The sequence below is a fragment of the Taurulus bubalis genome, assembly GCF_910589615.1.
Source record: "Taurulus bubalis genome assembly, chromosome: 5".
NCBI lineage: Eukaryota > Metazoa > Chordata > Actinopteri > Perciformes > Cottidae > Taurulus > Taurulus bubalis.
Window position 1 is genome coordinate 11,333,762 of NC_136593.1, and position 18,831 is coordinate 11,352,592.

The 18,831-nt window shown below is 40.8% G+C and overlaps 1 protein-coding gene across 1 annotated transcript in view; it reads left to right on the top strand.

Annotated features, from left to right (window-relative positions):
* atg7 (ATG7 autophagy related 7 homolog) overlaps window positions 1–18,831 on the top strand; it is a 51,801-nt gene that overhangs the window by 15,775 nt on the left and 17,195 nt on the right. Inside the window, exons 15-18 of the mRNA XM_079217616.1 lie at window positions 537–652; window positions 2,386–2,461; window positions 6,821–6,901; window positions 11,614–11,736. Of these exons, the coding sequence (XP_079073742.1) occupies window positions 537–652; window positions 2,386–2,461; window positions 6,821–6,901; window positions 11,614–11,736 (396 nt within the window). The remainder of the gene's footprint in view (window positions 1–536; window positions 653–2,385; window positions 2,462–6,820; window positions 6,902–11,613; window positions 11,737–18,831) is intronic.

Below are 18,831 nucleotides of genomic sequence, written 5' to 3' on the forward strand. Positions count from 1 at the left end.
TGCGTATACAAGTTGTTTTGGATTAAAGCAAAATTGTACATATTGGGAAACACACACAATCTGTCACGACAGTGTCATTGAGCAGCTATTCTAACAAATACTGCAGTGTTTGTAGCCATGCTCATGATGTAGCTCTCTGGATCTTGGTTAGTTGGTCCAGCCATCCGTTTCCATGTGTTGGTTTGTTAATTCAGCCAATATCCAGACAACTATTAGATGAAGTGGCATGTAATTTAGTACAGACATCAATGGGTCCAATTATGAAAATAGCATGGCATCATTAAATGCCCTTTAACTATTGTATCTATTAACTATTTAATCATTGTGTGGATAATAGTCAAGCGATCAACCAATTTAGTCATTATTTGCACACTCAACCAACGTCCCTTTAGATAACAGCATCATCTTGACCCGTTAGGAATAAAATGGAACAATTTTATACCTTCCAATTTGATTGGTGTTGACCTAAATGCCCAAACCATCTTATTTATTTTTTTTCGAAGTAACTCTCATTTTTTTCTTTTTGTTGTAAACAGTCAACCAGGGATCGGACTCTGGATCAGCAGTGCACAGTGAGCAGACCAGGCCTGGCCATGATTGCTGGAGCCCTGGCTGTGGAGATGATGGTGTCCATTCTGCAGCACAGTGAAGGGTAATAAGCACAGCAGACTTACACCAGTTATGTAGGCCAATTATAAGAAGTAGTCAGAACTAATTTAATTGATTGAACAAAGGAAAATGTTGTACTTGGTTTTAAGGTTTTCCTTCTTGATATATCTGCTGATATCTGCTTTAATACCATTAAGGAAACACGAACACAGCTCTGATCCTTTAGGACAAATGAACTCAATGTTCTGTGGCAGACAGTGACAGATCCTCCTGCCTCTGACCTGTTGCTCTAGAGACACTCCCTGATCGCAGATTGAGTTTTCTTGTGCAGCGTCTCTTGCATCTTGCCTCAGGCTCCCCTGTTGCAAGCCCTGATTATACACCCTTAACGGTGTATAAGCATGGTTCCAAAAGGTTTCATGTCATTCCTTTTTCATCTTGATTTTTTCCAACTAAAACACATACTAATCTGAATACAATAATAAGATCCTTGCCCAAAAACCTTCAGAGGTCTGCCAGGTCAGACACTCCCCTCCCTTAGAGAGCCCCAGTGTGTTGGGTAACTCACGCCAGGGTTCAAACTAAAGGAGATTGTGGCTTTGATGCCGTGGTTCCTCAACTGCCAGTAATCTTGACTTGCTTACTTTTGCTTTTTGATGAAGCAGCCTTGAAGCTGAGGTCTCACTGCACTGCAGATAGTGCCTTTTTAATTTGGTTGTAATACATCACCCCAAATGAACTGTACTGTACAGCCCAAGAACCTGTGTTCACTGCAGAAGCTTTGTTGCAATTCATAATCCATCTCTCACTTTTATTACTCAAAAGCTCAGATGCTGTGATTCAGTCAGCTCTCAAGTTCACTTGGAAATCTGTACTTGCTGGATATTTTTGACTCTTAAAAGTGTTTGATGAGAATGTTTTTGGACTTATTAAGTGTGCAAAGACGTGTCTTTGTGAACATGTAATTTTGTGTGCCTGTTTCGTTGAAAGTCATATTAAAGTGGCTGCTTGCTGAGGTCGATAAGACAGACATTTTCTCTCCGAGTCGTTTGAGATGTTATAAGCCGTTACAGAGCTGCTCTCTCCTGGATAAAGAGCTTAGAAAGCAAAGTAGAGAAGGAGAGTTTTCATGTATACTCTGTACCGCTACAGTTGTGTAACTCCTTCCTTTACAACAAGATCTCCCTCTCTTGCATCTGCCCTCTCTGTGTCCTTGATTTTCCCATCATGGCTGTTTGTTTATTTCTTTTGAACCCACTTTCCTTCATCTTTTTATCCCTTTTAAGGCCCGTATGGTGGCGTTCATATGAACAACCATCGACTTTAGAAGATTGTCACATGAGGATTCATGTTGCAGCAGTTGACATACATTTTAAATGTGCAGAACTAAACTGAGCTCAGTGTGAGACTTGATATTTTCGTCATTGTTATCCGCGGAGAGTCAAATCTTTTAAACCTGGATAGATTTACTGGCAAGCAGCAGCTCTCAGATCTCATGGAAAAAGTTTAACTTTTTAAATGTTAAAGCAAATAGGATAACTTAGTTATCAATATAAGCTACCAAATTCAGTCTTGTGATATGACATGTTCTGTGTAGATTTACTACAACCCTGTATAATTATATAATTAAAAATGAATCCGCATCTCCCATTATGGTAGTTTGTTGTTCTGTTATGCTCGTACCTGACATATAATGTGTCATACTGTCAGGTGTTTAGGGAGATACAAAAACTAAAAAATATCTCTTTTAGTCAACATTTTTCTCTCTCTCCTCAGCGGCTACGCAGTGGCAAGCAGCAGTGACGACAGAATGAATGAACCTCCCACCTCTCTGGGTCTAGTGCCACATCAGGTCAGACACTCAAACTCACTCCATCAACTTGTTTTATACTGAGGACACGCTGTGCTGTTTTTCCATTTACCTCCATCAGCCATCTATGTTTTAATAATAAGCCTAACATTCCTAAATGACATATTTCTTTCTGTTATTGTGTACTGATTAGGTTGCTCTCGAAAATATTCAGTTTTCTCTGGGCACTGTGTGTGATGTAGTGCAGCATTCTTAAAATAGTGATGAACATACCTGGCATCTTGATTCGTTACACAATTACAAGTTAATGCAATCTAATAGAACAGATCTGCAACAAATTTGATGTTTATGTCGCGTCATTTCACGGCAAACAAGAAAACACTTGCGTTTAAATGAAGCCACAATGCTAGCATCTCTGATGGATACCAAAAGTGTTCCTGAAGAATGCTGAGTGAAGCGCTGCTGCTTGTTCCTTTAAAAAAAAAAAAATTGGAACAGACAAGAGTGTGCATCCTGAGAATGCAAAACACTCAATGACATACTGAATATAGGGTATAGGGTAACAAGTGGTTAAAAGGTACATGGTACAAGCTCATGTGGTACTCAACCAGATCTTGAAGGATGCTAGAACGTTGTGGCCTTGGTTACATGACTAGCTTCAGCATTATGAGCAAGCTGCATCCCACCAAGACTGGTATATGCAGTATGCCTGTATTAAGCTTTAGTTACGCTCTGCAAGAACATATACAGTTTTGTACTACTCGGTTGGTATGTCCACTGAATAAACAGAATATAATGTTGCGTGACATAACAGCCCTGCAATAGAAGCTAATTTACTAAAGAAGTTTGAGACCTCTGCTTCAGTTCTTTGTGTTGAACATGAACAAAATATAACCTCAGCACAACACCACTGAATATGTAACAACTACGTTCAACCACTTGTGTACATTCAAGTATGGGATTTGTACAAGTACCATAGTGAGTGAAGTATATGACTTTGTATTTATACTCCACGACATTGTTTCTACTGGTAACAGAGGGATTCTACAGGGTGGTATTGGAGAGAGAGAGAGAGAGAGAGAGAGAGAGAGAGAGAGAGAGAGAGAGAGAGAGAGAGAGAGAAAAATGATAGATCTTCAGCTTTCAAGCGAGCATCAATGTGATATTTTTTCTGAGAACAATCTCTAAAGTCCAAAGAAAATCAAAAAAAATCTATATATAATTTCTTAGTTGACAAGACCTGAAGGGCAGCTCTAGATTCCAAGAATCTTCTGCAGCTTTCCAAGCTGTGCCCTTTTGCTTACTGCCTGTTGTCACATACTCAACTATCTCACCCCCACCATTTGCATCATCATCAGTATTCATCACCCTGAGAATCTGAATTTTGCTTGACACCTCCGCCACTCGTGGTATTTCAACCACATAATCCAGAAAAAAGGGGAATGCTGTGTGTGTGTGTGTGTGTGTGTGTGTGTGTGTGTGTGTGTGTGTGTGTGTGTGTGTGTGTGTGTGTGTGTGTGTGTGTGTGTGTGTGTGTGTGTGTGGGTGGAGAGATATAGAGGCAAGAGAGAGATAAATGCGAGGTGGATAATATGCTCAAAGGTGCAAATGCCTCCATGGTTATATGTGCGTCCAGTTTTGTATATATTATGCCCAGAATGCCTGTCCCTCGAGCTATCGCCTGCTAATACAGGGTTCTGATGTAGTTTGAAGCTGCAGATCTTTTCCGCAGTCCCACAGTGACAGCTTATGGTGCTTTACAGAAACTACATAATGTTGTATTTATTTACAAATGTCTGAACAACAAAGTGCCAATACAGGACTCTATATTTTTGAGTGCTGTACATCTTTTGCTCATACAGTTCAAAATCACAAATTGGCCTCAAAGGGTGTTACGAACGCCCTTTATTTTTAGACCCTTAATTTGCTCAAATCTCCCCTCAGTGAGAAAACATAATGGCACCAGGACAGACAGACATATCTGTAGAAGAGACCAAAATGAATGTCATTGTAAACTGACAATCTCGTTTCATCGTCTCATATATATATATATATATATATATATATATATATATATATATATATATATATATATATATATGCTATTAAGGCTATGTAGTTTTAAGTAGAGCTTCTAGTCTTTTCAAACTTATCTCACTTGCCCACACTCAGCCATTGATCTGACTCACGCATACACGCTCCCCTCCATTTGTTAATTCCTCCACTGGACATTTCTGTGCCACCAGTTGTCTTCTCTCATTCATGTTATACTGTATGTATACAGCCTGTTGCTGCAGTTTTCTTTTTTAAATCCATTAATGCCTTTTTATGGTACATCCTTAAATGTGCCATTTTAGTTGAAATAATCAGCACACAGATGGGAAGATATAAAAGACATGAAGAGATTCAGAAAAAATTTGCAAAATGACATGAGCCTCCGGCAGAAGCTGTTTGAATAAATTGAAACGTCTTGCAAGACAAAGTAAGACCTTGACTTTTATTGTCAGTCACAGATGGAGAGATTTACATCTTAACCCGATAGGCTGCGTTTACCACACAGCCTTGGCTCATACACAATTGACCCCGAAAGGGGCAACTGAAACATGAAGATGTCCCATTCAAGAACCAAAAGCGTTTCATTTTCAGCCCTGTACTTTTTCACCTGGTGTAGTTTGATATGTTTTAGGATGTAGCACACACATACACAGCCTATACTTTCAGTGCTTTTTCCTTAAATGTTTGAAATATTAGTCAGTTCCACAAGCGTCAAAACAGGAGGAAGCAGGTATAAGAGAGGAGGACGTATAAGCGATGAAAGGAATTTATTGATGACAAGTCAAGTGGTGTGTGTGTGTGTGTGTGTGTGTGTGTGTGTGTGTGTGTGTGTGTGTGTGTGTGTGTGTGTGTGTGTGTGTGTGTGTGTGTGTGTGTGTGTGTGTGTGTGTGTGGAGGGTTCTATAGACAGTAATCAAGGTAATTAGCCATAATTACTGCAGCTATAAATAGGAGTGAAAGCTTTCAGCTGTGAAAGATGTGGTGAAAAGGTGATTTAATATGGTAAATGGACTGTACTGTACAGTGCTTTTCTAGTCTTCCAACCACTCAAAGTTCTTTTAACACTACATGACATTGTTCACCTATTCACACCCATTCATACACTGATGGTAGGAGCCAACTGCCCATCAGGACTAACTAACATTCACACACCGTAGGCAAAGCTACAGGAGCAATTGTAGCTACGATCAGCTGCACCATCATGGAGGATCCCAACCTTTTAAGTGTACGTCTACAGGAGACATGAAGCGAGGAGAGAGGAAACTCGTGTGCATCCTTTTCGACACCAGTTACATGAAAGACGCGTGGCACACAGCTGGAATTATCTCAAACCATGGCAGGACTCTACAGATGCAACTGTTCCTTTTTGTATTCATAATTGATAGTTATTTAGGGTGATCAAACTATCTGCCCTTTACTGATTGTGTAGCGCCCTCGTAAGGCATTGTTCTAACCGCATTCCTCCATTTCACCTTGATGCTACTTGATAACTGTTTTTATATTGGTTTTAGGCTACATCCATTTCAACTGTTATAATCATGACATGATGCTTACAAATGCCAACAGCTGCTTTCGTCAAATTATAAAATCAATAATAACACATTATGCCACATTGTGAGTGTAATTAATAGTAAATGTATAAGTTGTCATGAACACAGTTCTGCTCATCTGACTGAGATCATAAAATACAATGCTATAAAACAAAAAAATGGACACATGATGCAGCTGTGCCACACATTATATTTAATGGACGTCTCTTTTAAATGACGGGTTCCTCTCTTCTCGTGTGTCTTACTCGCTTGCTCCACTTGTATCTCTCACGGGTGGGATTAAGACGCGAGGAGAGGAGGCAAGTAAAAGGAATCAAGGACATATGTTAGCATATTGTAAGGCACTCAGGCTTTCACAGAAAAAGGCTGTTGTCTCTCTGGCACCAGAGGGCGCTCTTGGCATGGTTTTAAAATGTAGAAAGCACGAGAAGTAAAACTGCCTCAAGCCCCCGCTTTAATGTTTTACTACCGTACTTTACTACTGTTACATTTACTTTACTTGCAAAGCATATTGGCATCAAATGTACTTTATTCTCACAAACTGAATACTTTCTGTCCAAAAGGCCCTTTTAACATCCCAAGACCTCATATACTGCTCTCTATTTTCACTTGAGTGATCTTGTTTTTTCATCTCTTTATGATTAGAGACCTTTTTGTGTTTTCATAATTTAAGTTGTCATTGTTTATGAATTATATTAATGTGCTTTTAAATGAGTGTGCCTCTGTGGGATCCTGCTGTACTGTTTTGCTCCTCTGTTTCATGTCAGTTTTTGACGTGTTGATTTCTCATTCACAGATCCGAGGCTTTCTTTCGAGGTTTGACAATGTCCTGCCTGCCAGCATGGCCTTTGACAAGTGCACCGCCTGCTCAGCCATTGTAAGTAGCATGCATTGTTACTGACTTGTTCAAATGATGTGTCTTCAAATCCAGTTTACTAACAAGACAGTGTTTAGTATAAGAAAGATTGATGCGTAATTGCAGAAAGCAGGTTCTGATTTTCTTATAGGATTCAATTATATGATCTAATATGTCACAACATTGTTTTGAAGCACACATTGCAGGCCTCTATGTTCCACATTGTTCAGTCAGTGGAGCTGTGTTGAAATGTTGCCCCTTGAGAAATACTGTGCACACACACACACACACACACACACACACACACACACACACACACACACACACACACACACAGGGAAAAGCTGGTAAACCCATATGTTAACAATCAGGCAGCAGTTGCACATTGTCGTATGAGTGGAATTAGCTCCCACCACTGGTGTGTGTGTGTGTGTGTGTGTGTGTGTGTGTGCGTGTGCGTGTGCGTGTGTGTGTGTGTGTGTGTGCGTGTGTGTGAGAAGATGGGTTGTTGAAGGGTCCACATATTCCCAAATCAGCCAAGCAGGGTGGGAGTTTGCCTTTGTATCTTTTTACCACCGTGTCATTGGTCCACAGTCAACTCGCCAATCATTGCCCCAGGTGGCCCTGTGGTCACCGTGTCCAGCAATGGTGTACATTAGTGTAAGACCAGAAGAGGGGCACAAGTTGGAGCGAAAGAACGTTTAAAAAAAGAAGTTGGAGCAAGATGATGGGGGGGGGGGGGGGGATAAAGAGAGGAAGTGCAGTGCTGAAGAAAGGGTGTTGTGATGAGTGGAGGACTGGTTTTCTCTCTTTCTCCCCTGATCTCAATGCTGTCTTTGTGTCTATAAAGAGGTCATAAAGCCCCAGATCTATCACTTTCATGTGAATAGAGAATGAGAGAGACACAGGGAGAAATCAAGAGGGAAGGGGGGGGCTTTCTAGCTTTGCTTAAGTTTTTCTTCACCTACGCCGCTTCTGAGAAGAAGAAAAAAGTGTAAAGTTCCACTGGATCTTTAGGTGTCATGTTTCTGCCAGTGTGACTGATGAGATTATTTGGCCTGTTTGGAGGGTTCATGGGGTTTGATAGGGATTGGGGTAAAGCCTGTGTAGTCAGGAACAATGAACAACATGAGTTAGGAAAGATGATCCTCTGCTGAGGCGGGGATAAAGGTTATGTAGTGAAATTGGTGAATATGTTTTGATTCCTTCAATCCCACCCACACACATTTTCCCTTTTTTTTTTCTTTGCTTTATCTGCCTTTCTTTTTTTCTACCAGCATACTTCAGTTCCCCTCTTTTCCTCTCCTCTTTTTCTTTTTTTTTTTTTTTTTTACCTTTTCTCCCTTCGTGTTCTCCCTGCCCCATATCTCTCCCCCCTTTGTGTGTCCCTCTGTCCATGCATCGGTCGTTCAGTGTGTGTGTGTGTGTGTGTATGTGTGTGTGTGTGTGTGTGTGTGCGCGAGTGCATGTCTGTCTATGTGTATTCCTGCCGCAGTCAGCTGTGTGCTGCCAGGTCACTATGGAAACAAAACAATTCAGCCCCTGTCTGGGCTGGATCAGTTCCTGTAGAGTTGGGGCTTTTGTGTGCGTGTGCGTTTCCTAACTCTTTCTGGGGCTGCAAGCCAATACAACTACACACCATATAGTAAATCTCAGCTGACGTGGTCTTACACCATGCCAGACATCTCTTACTACAACGACTTGTATTAACACTACTAGATATGCCATATGCTACCAATATTAATGGCAAAAGGAGATTCCTTTTTTTTTTACAGATGTAGTGCAAAGTGTTATAAAGACAACATAGCTAATGCATGTCTTCCTTCTGAATAACTAGACAGTTTTTACTTTAAATACATCGTCCTCATGTCACAGCTTGTAAAGACTAAAACTGTGTAATTCTAATCAATTCATTGGTGCTCCAATTTAGCTGCTTTTCATAAAGTTAGATCATTGTAAATGAAATGTCTTTCAGACCGTTAGTTGAACACAACAAGCAATTTAAAGAGCTAACTTTGGCCTGTGCGGAAAATATTTTGTTAACATTTACATTCTTACTAGCAACCACTTCCACACTTGGTGTAAAATGTCATAACTCCTTTTTAGAATATCACTCAGTGCTGTTTTTACGTATATTACGTTGACACACATGCATTGTACCGCACTCACAGAGTGCCAACTACACACACTTTATGGGATGTGCTTTCTGTAAAGTGTGCTGAATGTAAGACATGCCATGAGGCCTGAGTGGTTACTCAATGAGTCAGTATGTAGTTTGTGCGTTTTCAAGGCGAGTGTCTAACCTGGCGTATTGACTTTACAAGTTAACAGGGGAAGTCAAACCCGTTGAATCACCAGGAACTGTTTACTCATAGCGTTCAGTAAGTGTCACATTGTGGCAAAACCACGAAACAAGAACCTCTCAGCATTGTCTTGATTGTTATGCATCATTAATGGATTTGAACTGGCTTTAGCTTTTATATATAACAGTCAACTCTGTTCTTCATGCTAACAACATTAGTTAAAGCCCCTCTCAGCTACCAGGACCACCCAGTGTATGTTTGATATGTTTAAGGATGACACACACACACACACACACACACACACACACACACACACACACACACACACACACACACACACACACACACACACACACACACACACACACACACACACACATACATACACAGCCTACAGTGTCTGCTACTTTCAGTTAGTATCCACACAGTATGGATCAAAAAGAAAATCATCACCACTGTAAAATAAAGCCAGAGGCGAGGGATTGATGTGGCTCCATAAGGAAGGAAGCTTTAGGACAAGTGCACATGTACATGTGTGTGTATACATGTAGCACACCCTCTAATCCAGATGTTGATTATTCCTTGGTGCTGTGCGTCAACAGCACACAAGCACTACTGAAACCCATCAGCGCCTGATTAACAACCACAAAATCTAGTGTAAACTTACATTATGTTTATGTTTTCATTGCATTTTCCCCACGGTGGTTTTGGAACAGCGCAGTTTGGATTAGTCAGATATTAGATTCTCCGCTATCAAGTTTTTTAACCCTACATGTTTTTCTTTTTGAGAATATTTAAATGCATACAACATTTGATGTAGGTACAATTAAACGGTAAAAATGCACAACCCCATTTCATTTGCGTTGGCTGAATTTTTCTTCTTCTTTCTTTCATAATTGGCAGAGAGATTGCCCTGTAACTAACTCACCGTGTACACAATGCACTACCCCTTTTTTTTTTTCCCATGTGACTGGATTCTGTAGAAGTCTTGATCTTGTCTACTATTGACATGGACATGAGTGAAAGGTATTAGTGTGCGTTCTGTGTGTCTGTGTTCATTACATGGAGTGATTTTATAAACTCTATCTCAAGATCATCACAGTCATCAAGTTGCTTTCTGTGTCATGAGCATCTATATTTCAACAAAGTGTGTTTTGGCCGTTGGCGTCTCGTGTAACGGATCCCGTGGATGGAAGTGGAGAATCAAAGAAATAAAAGAGAGGGAAGGAAAGAAAAGAGAGGTTGAAAAGATGAACGAGGGACACGTCAGTGTGCATTGTGTGTGGTGTGTCTGGCTCCATGACTAGACGCCAGGTCAGTCTGCCAGCGCGCACACACACACACACACACACACGCACACACACACACGCACACACACACACGCACACACGCACACACGCACACATGCACACATGCACACACGCATACACAGACGTTGATGCTCCCAGTGTGTTGATGTCTGAGGCAGAGGTAACCCTACACCTGCAGAGGAGGGTTTGTGGGCGTCCATGAAAGGCTTGGCCAAGCTGAGGAAGGTAGTGCAGAGGGCAGAGTGTGGTGTGTGTGTGTGTGTGTGTGTGTGTGTGTGTGTGTGTGTGTGTGTGTGTGTGTGTGTGTGTGTGTGTGTGTGTGTGTGTGTGTGTGTGTTTTGGAAAGAAGGTGTGGGGATTTGAAATCAGTGCTGATAGGAGATCAAGGTAAACACTGAGTGTTTCACAGGTTGTGCCCATGAACCAGAGCGACAAGAGTGCATTCTTTTTATTTCATACCATTAAAAGATAATTTGTATCTGCTTTTAAAGGAAGGATTTCTCCTTGCCATTTTAAAGTGAAAGCCCTGGTCCATTAGCATGACTCGGTGTACACTTCCGACTCAAAAAGGACTTTCAACAAGCATCACACTTTTAGAAGTGTCTTGGACATTAATGTTTTATTTCGAAGTGCAGTTAAAGGTGAAGCCATTAATTTATGTTAGCTAAGCTTCTCTACCCATGAGACTTGAATCAGATCTTTCAGGGACATTACTTCCACATCTTTCAACCGTCCTCCATTAAAATCTACAACTTGCTGTTGTGTAAATGTATAGTGTTTATATAAAGGTGCTTCTGTAACTAACACACATGCAACACAGCTACTTATTTTCTCCTTTCTGTCAATTTTAGTACTCTGTTGGTTCCACATCATTACAAAATGTATGTTTATGCTGGTCAATATAGTCTACACATTAATTGAAATGAAAATTAGCAATGTAAAACATAGCAGCCACAATATGATACTCAATATGCACATGGACCATTACAGTGATATAATTGGCTGCGGTGGAAATGTTTCAGTCAGAATGGATTTACTATTATAACCTATCAATAGACATTACATTTCCTGTTCAATCATTGAAAATTGTTCTTTTTTTTCATGTTTTTTTTCCATCCAGGTCCTGGAGCAATATGAGAAGGAAGGTTTCAATTTCCTCTCCAAGGTTTTTAATTCTACCCACTCCTTCCTGGAGGACCTGACAGGGCTGACACTGTTGCACCAGGAGACACAGGCCGCAGAGGTAAATCACACTCTTATACACTACAAACGGGTTCAGACAACAGTTTAGTTAAGCCTTGGAGTTGGTGTTTTGATTTTTCTCTCAACACAATTTACAAGAAATGGTCAGTTCAGGTTAGAAACTGCATTGGGATGCTGTTTGGTGGTGGAAGAAACCCTTTGAGCAACTTCTAAACATGATTGTGCACTTTGTGAAGGAGGCATAGGACGAGGGGGAATCCTTGCTCGTCTTTCCTACAAAGGTCACTAATAAATAATAAAAAAGGACCGCTGAGGCAAAGTGCCTGGAAAGGATGACATTAGCTCTGAGATGCTGAAGGCTCTGGAGCAGAGGCTGTGCTGGGCCTTCTTGGGAAATCTTTATGTAGGAAATGTGGTTGCAGCTCTTCACTCCTCAAGCATACTGTGCCGTTCCTAGGAGTTTCCCCATCTATGTATTGTGTTATCGAAGGCTTATGATGGAGTTATCTGGGGTGTCTTATAGGGTGTACTTTGTTAATATGGGACCATAGCAAGCTAAACAGCATTTGTTATTTGTGTAACAAAAGTGAGTCAAGCCCATCCTCCGTGGGCTTTGTACTTCCCCAATGTGGTGCCTATTCTGTTGTCTTTTGGCAAAGCTGAAGAATAGAGAGTTTCCACTTTGTTCATCTCAGGATTGCATCTCTGCTTTTTGCAGATAATGTAGGATGGCGTGAAAACCAAGAGTTCACCTCCAAGTCTCAGACAGTCTGGTGGAGATTATGGCGGAAATCCTTTACTTGGGGTAGCAACTTGCTCACAGCTCTTACAGCTCTTGAATTCCTTCCCAAGTGAGGGGAAGACAAAGAATGACAGGTGAATTGGTGCAGCATCTGCAATGTACGTTAAAGGGGTTCAATATTCCGTCTGGCCTGGGAATGACTCGGGAGAAGTCGGACGTCATGGCTGGGGGGAGGAAATTCTGGGTGTTCTTGCTTAGCTGTGACCTGGGCCCGAATAAGGGACAGAAGACACATGGCTGGATGGAGCTTACCACGGAGCTGAGTTTTATCAGCTCCTCCTGTGGAAACTGAAGTCTTTTATTTCTTAAATAAAATGTTTTAATAAGAGCTCCACTGTTTTAACTCAAAAGCGGAGATATTTTTGTCCCGTAATCTTGTTCTTATTATTCTGTTGCCGTAGCAGCACACAATTGATGTCCATGGAACAACGAGGCGCATAACGTTCCAACAAACATGCAGAATACTTGGTGGTGGAATATGGGTGGTTTTCCTCAAGACTCCCCTCTGACATGAGACAGAAGGAGGCAGGGAGGGAGGGGGGGTTTGGTCTGACATGCCGAGCTGTGGGAAAATCCCACGTACTTTCGCCACAACTCCTACGCATAACACAGATGGAGGAGGGTAGAAGAGAAAAGCAAGGACGCACGACGGAAAGGAGGGAAAAGAGGAGTGTAGATAAGGGAATACAGTGGAGGGAGAAAAGACGAGGAATAAAATAAAATAGGACAGGAGGTTAAAGAGAGAGAGAGAAAGTAGAAGCTAGCAAAGAAAAAAAAGAAAAAAAAAAAAAAAAAAATTTCTTCTCCTTTTTGCTCTCGTCCTCATTCCCTCGCTCAATCTTTACCTCATCCCCTATCATTCTCTCTATCTCTTTGGATTGTTCCTTCCTTCTCTATTCAACCCGCCCTCTCCCTTGATGGAGTGTGTTGAAGTGTCTGGCTCAGGTCCCTTTCTCCTCAATCAGAAGATAGAGAGATTGTTTTGATTGCTCAGCCCACTAGCGCCGAAGGTCTTAGCGCCTGTTTCCTGTACACAGATTAGCGATTCCAAAAACTACTGCACTTGGAGGACGTCCCTTCAAGTTTTTTTTCTTTCTTCCCTATTCCAGGAAAGTACAGAGGTTCTTCTCCCACTTCTGAAAGCATATTATTACTTATTTCATGCGGGAACCCACTAGAAACAGGCCTGTGGCTCATATCGGATCTTGTCCCACATTTTAAGAAGTACCGGCCTGAAATAATGATAATTCTCAATGTAAAAATTAGGGGTGTAAAAGGTCGTTGTGGGATAACTTTTTTTATGTATTGGAATTGTATACAGCTATGAGTCATCGTTGGATGATGATCATCGCTTCCAGTTGCTTATTTCCTGTATCCTTTGTTTTGAAGTTAGACGTACTGTAGGTCTGTGGTTTTAGTGTCTCTGCCTAATGTCAGGGACCCAAAATAATTGTTTATATTTTACAAAATGTTTGTGCATGGATTTTAGTGGAATTAAAGGACTTTATTTGTAAATTTATAAAGTTTTTATTTTTACAATGCTCACTTTGTTCCTTTAAAGCATTAGGGTTGAATTCATTACAGATTGTGTGTGTGTGTGTGTGTGTGTGTGTGTTATTTCGTGTTCAAGAGTGTGTAACCATTCTGAACTATAATCTACGTCACCAGATAGCAGTACTATGTACTTATGGCCTATTTTAGGTGAGTTTGTAACCTGAGAACCACTTCTTATTCAGTCACCACAGGGTTTTGGGGGAGTTCAAGTTCGGTAAAAGTTTGACTGACTGAAAGCGTGTGTGCGTGTGTGAGTGTGTGCGTATGTGTGAACGTGTGTGAGAGAACAAGTGAGTGAGCGTGCACAAATCCGTGTGAATGGCTTCTTTGTGAGATCAGTCCGATTGGGATTTTGAACCCTGGCAGAGTGGAAAAATGTACTATGAATCTGACATCTGGCAAATTAGTTACATGTATTTTAAAGTTAAGTATGCAACATGTATTATAAATTGCAGGAGTGGTAAGGAAGGACAAACATGACGAACCATTTTTATATATTCATGTCATGAGCTGTACTTGTACTGTTTTTCCTCCACTTTTACTCTACAATTTGGTTTGGCCGGTTTCCGACTGCAGCCCTGGCAACTGTTGCATCCACTGTCACTGCCCTCAGTTTCAGTATACTTCAAACAAAGGGCTTGGCAGATCGTCTGAAGGTGGAGATACACCAAATCTGTTGCTGTATGTGAGGTCGACGGATCCTATTCGTCTTCTGTGGAGAACTTGGAGATCCAGCCGCGCGTTACGTGATGATGCGGGTTCCTTGACCATTCGCTGTCTCTGAATTTTCAGTTCAAATTCAATGAAAATCAAGCTAGGCAGCGCTAATGAAATATGAATCAAGATTATGTTACTTCATTGCTTATCTCTGGCCTCACATTTTTTCAGAAACATATTTTATTGAGGCCTTTGGCGTGCCGCATGTCTCGGCTGATACGAGGTTTCTCCAGTCACTTCTTTTCTTTACTTACTTACTAAGTCATGGGGTCAGTTAAATGTAGTAAACCATAAATAATATTTCACAAATTGAACATTAATAATAGAAAAGCCCGTTCACCAAATCTAAGTAGTGTCCAATGGCCCACATTGGCCCTTCCAGATCCATCCTCCCTGTTGCATGTTCAACCCTGACCAGCGTCTTCAAGGGGTCACCTGAACTGAACTCAGCCCATCTTGCTAAGCATTTAAACAAATGTTGAGCCAGTGTAGATACGTGTTAACATGTCGGAACAGGGTGTTGTGTTGGCTGATTAGCCTTCCCGAATGTGAGCGCCCTGTAGAGGGCTGGGTCGGACAAATCAACACAACACTCAAAGAGCTTGAGAGGAAATGAGTCTGTACTGGATGTTGTTCCTCTCCTCTGACGCATCCATACTCTGTCTTTGGCTTGGCAGATGAAATTATATAAAATACCGTATATATTCATCCATACAGGCACCAAACGGGGTCAGGCTGATCCTAAGAGGATAGAGGACAAAGGACATAGATTTTCTCCCGATAAAATCTGAATATAATTATAGCCCTTTTTATTTTATTAGTGCAATATAAAAGGGCTATAGGTGTCTTTGCTTCAGTATACATGTTATGCTCTAGTCTAGTGACTCTATGAAACTTACAGAAATTGTAGTAAGGGAAATGATGCATTATAATCGTTTGTTTGTATTTTTTCAATTGTTCAAGATAAAAAAACTATTTTGTGGCTTGTTATAATTGCTACAAGTCACAACATTTGTAACAGTTGTTATAATTGTTTTTAATAATATAACAATGATAATAATTGTAATTTACATAGCACAATTTAAAATGCAAGGGAAATCTCAAGATGCTTTACATACAGCAAATACAATTATAGTACAACGTAAAAACAGAGCTATATATATATTTAAAAGAGAATGAATAAAATGATCGACCATTTAAATACAATTAGAGTCATTACTCTTTACCCAGCTCCCCCCTACTTGTACCATCATGTGGTATCAAAGGAAGCCCTCTATCAATGGTCATTCTTTATATGACAAATGCTCATCATCATTTTCGGTAAGCGACCCATGTACTCGTCTGCATGTGTGTGCCTGAATGTGAACGTGTGACCCTCTCGGCACAAAGGGCCTTTCTGCAGAGTTCTTGTTCCGCTCCCTTCCACCTACTCCCAACCGAGCGCTGCCAGTAAGTCACAAGATGAAGACGTTTGCGTTGAACTTCGAGAAGAATGTGTCACTTGTCAAACGTTTTCCCTTCTTTGGTTTGATCTTGTGACATGAGTCTTTTCACTATTATCATCTGAATGAAAGGAAAAACTACTCCTGCAAAGTGATTCACATAAAATTGTTATTTTGAAAATCGTACAATGGGTGTCAAATTCCAAATTGTACCACAGTTTTATGTCCAGAACCCCTGATGTAATTGCCACATGGCTTTGTCCCTTTTGGATTCAGTGCAGGAGCACGCAGAGAGGGTGTCTATTGTGGATTGTAGTTGTTGAGGGTGTAACCTGTCTTCATCTCAATGTTGCATTTTGAAATGAAATCATTGTAAAATTACCTCAATCCTTACTTAATAACATGAGGCCCTCCTGGAAGTTTCCAGGACTCCTTGGGGTCTGGGCCCCCCAATTTGTTTTGTAGATGATATTCCAGATATCCAGGGCAATTTTCATGAGATCAGTGTCTTGTTCAAGAATTTTTCAATACGTGACATCTACAGTTGGGAGTATTGTGTCTATGGTGAGTTAGTTCCAGGGCAGACTCTTTGCCAATTATACGCTCATAATTTAGTTTTATAAGACTATGCCCTGAGTTGAACCAAACTCCACTTCCAAGCAACATTTCTAAAATAATCTGTCTTGATAAAAATCTTGGCTCTTGACTTTTTTTTGCCTGATTCCAGTACACAGAGGCAGCGTGCGGTACAATGCAGACACCTCTGTTACTCTGGATCTGTGCGTTTGGCTGTTTGATAGCAGTCTGTGCGCCATCAGACGCCACTAATCATCACCTTGAGTCATGCTAATGGGCCGAAGGAGCAGAGGTTACCCAACCGCCCACGGTCTGGTCTACGCAGAACAGTGTGCTGATGATAAAGTTGATGTAGTTATGTTGGCTCATCACCCAGCAGCTTGGGAAACACACAAGTGGAGTATGTATGCGCACGCGCGCGCATGCACTAGCACAGACTCTCACCAGTCCTTCCTTCTCTCTCTTTCTCACCCCCACATAAACACACACTTGAGCGTCAGAGGGCCCCATGGATGTCAGAGCTTTATCCAAACACAGCTACGGTTGCTACATGCTGCAATTATTACCAGATGGACTCAGGGAAACATATTCTGCTTTTTCATTAGCGCATTGCACAGGGAGGGAGAGAGAGTGAGAGACCTTTTTAAAAAGCTTTATTCGAAGAAAAAAAATGACCCTCTTCAACAAATTATCCCTGAATGGTTGTATACCTTAATTTCCATGTTCTTCTATTTATATCAAGTTTTTTATTGTTTAATGTTTAAAGTCACACCCTTTTCTTTTTTTTGAGTATTAAACTCCAAAAGAATGCTCAAAAGTTCTATTCAATCAAATGTGATGACAGAATGTGGTCCAGCCCTCCCACCCTGTCATACTGCAACTTTACCTTTATCACTAAAACTAGTTCATTTATAGAGGCAAAAGGCCTAATGTTCACTGGCTCCAGTTTATTTGGATTTCATGCTTTTCTCCATTATACCAATTGAATTACTACATTAATATCTACTATTGCTTTGAATCAACACTAATTATGATGTCCCTTTTAAAACGAAGGTTGCATTCAGTTAAGTTATGATGTGTTTAAGCTCCATTCATAATTTTTTTTTACTGGGCGAAGGTAAATTATAACATTATAATGATGTATTCAAATGTGATCTTGTGTTTAGTCGAGGAATATGAAGCTGATCATCAGGGATTTTTGATAAATTCACATAAAAACAATATGCAAACGATATTAAAGGATTGTGTATGTTGAAGTACATGCGATTCATTCTTTTTAGTTTCTTTTTACCTTGTCATCTAATGGGTATCGAGAATCGTCCAATTTCACAAGACTACAAAATGTCTGATATCGTGACATCCCTATTACTAACACACACACACACACACACACACACACACACACACACACACACACACACACACACACACACACACACACACACACACACACACACACACACAGTATCCCCGGTACTATGCGCGTGTGTATTTATGTCCCATATGTATGCCAGCTATGCCTGCTTGACATCTACTGCACTGCTAATTATAAATGTATGCTCTACTTTTAGGGATGTATGTTGGCTATGTAAAGACGCATCACACCTCCTCTGCTTCCTCTCTGCACATAGTTTCTCTCTGGATTGCTGTCTCTCCCTCACATGCACACACATGTTCAGTACTATACATAGTTGGTCTAAATCTCCACAGTTCTTGACGGGCTAAATTCAAAAGCTTTATGCCAGTTCGTGGCTTGACGTTTAACCTTGCTTGCCAAGCTTTCTGGCCCGCGTTTGTTTGAAGGGGTTTCTCCCTCACGGGTGTGAGTCTATTTGGTAGTGAAGATTCCTGGGTAGTTATGTTATGTGAGTAATTCTTTACCTAAAAACTGTACCTGTGTTTAACTAACCTCTCATGGTCTCCTCCCAGGTTGCACATTATTCTACATTGCTCTGCTTGTACAGACATTTTCTGTGAAATATTTGGAACTCCCTAGGTTGGCATGTATATGATCTGTATTTACTACAGAGTGCATATTGGTAGT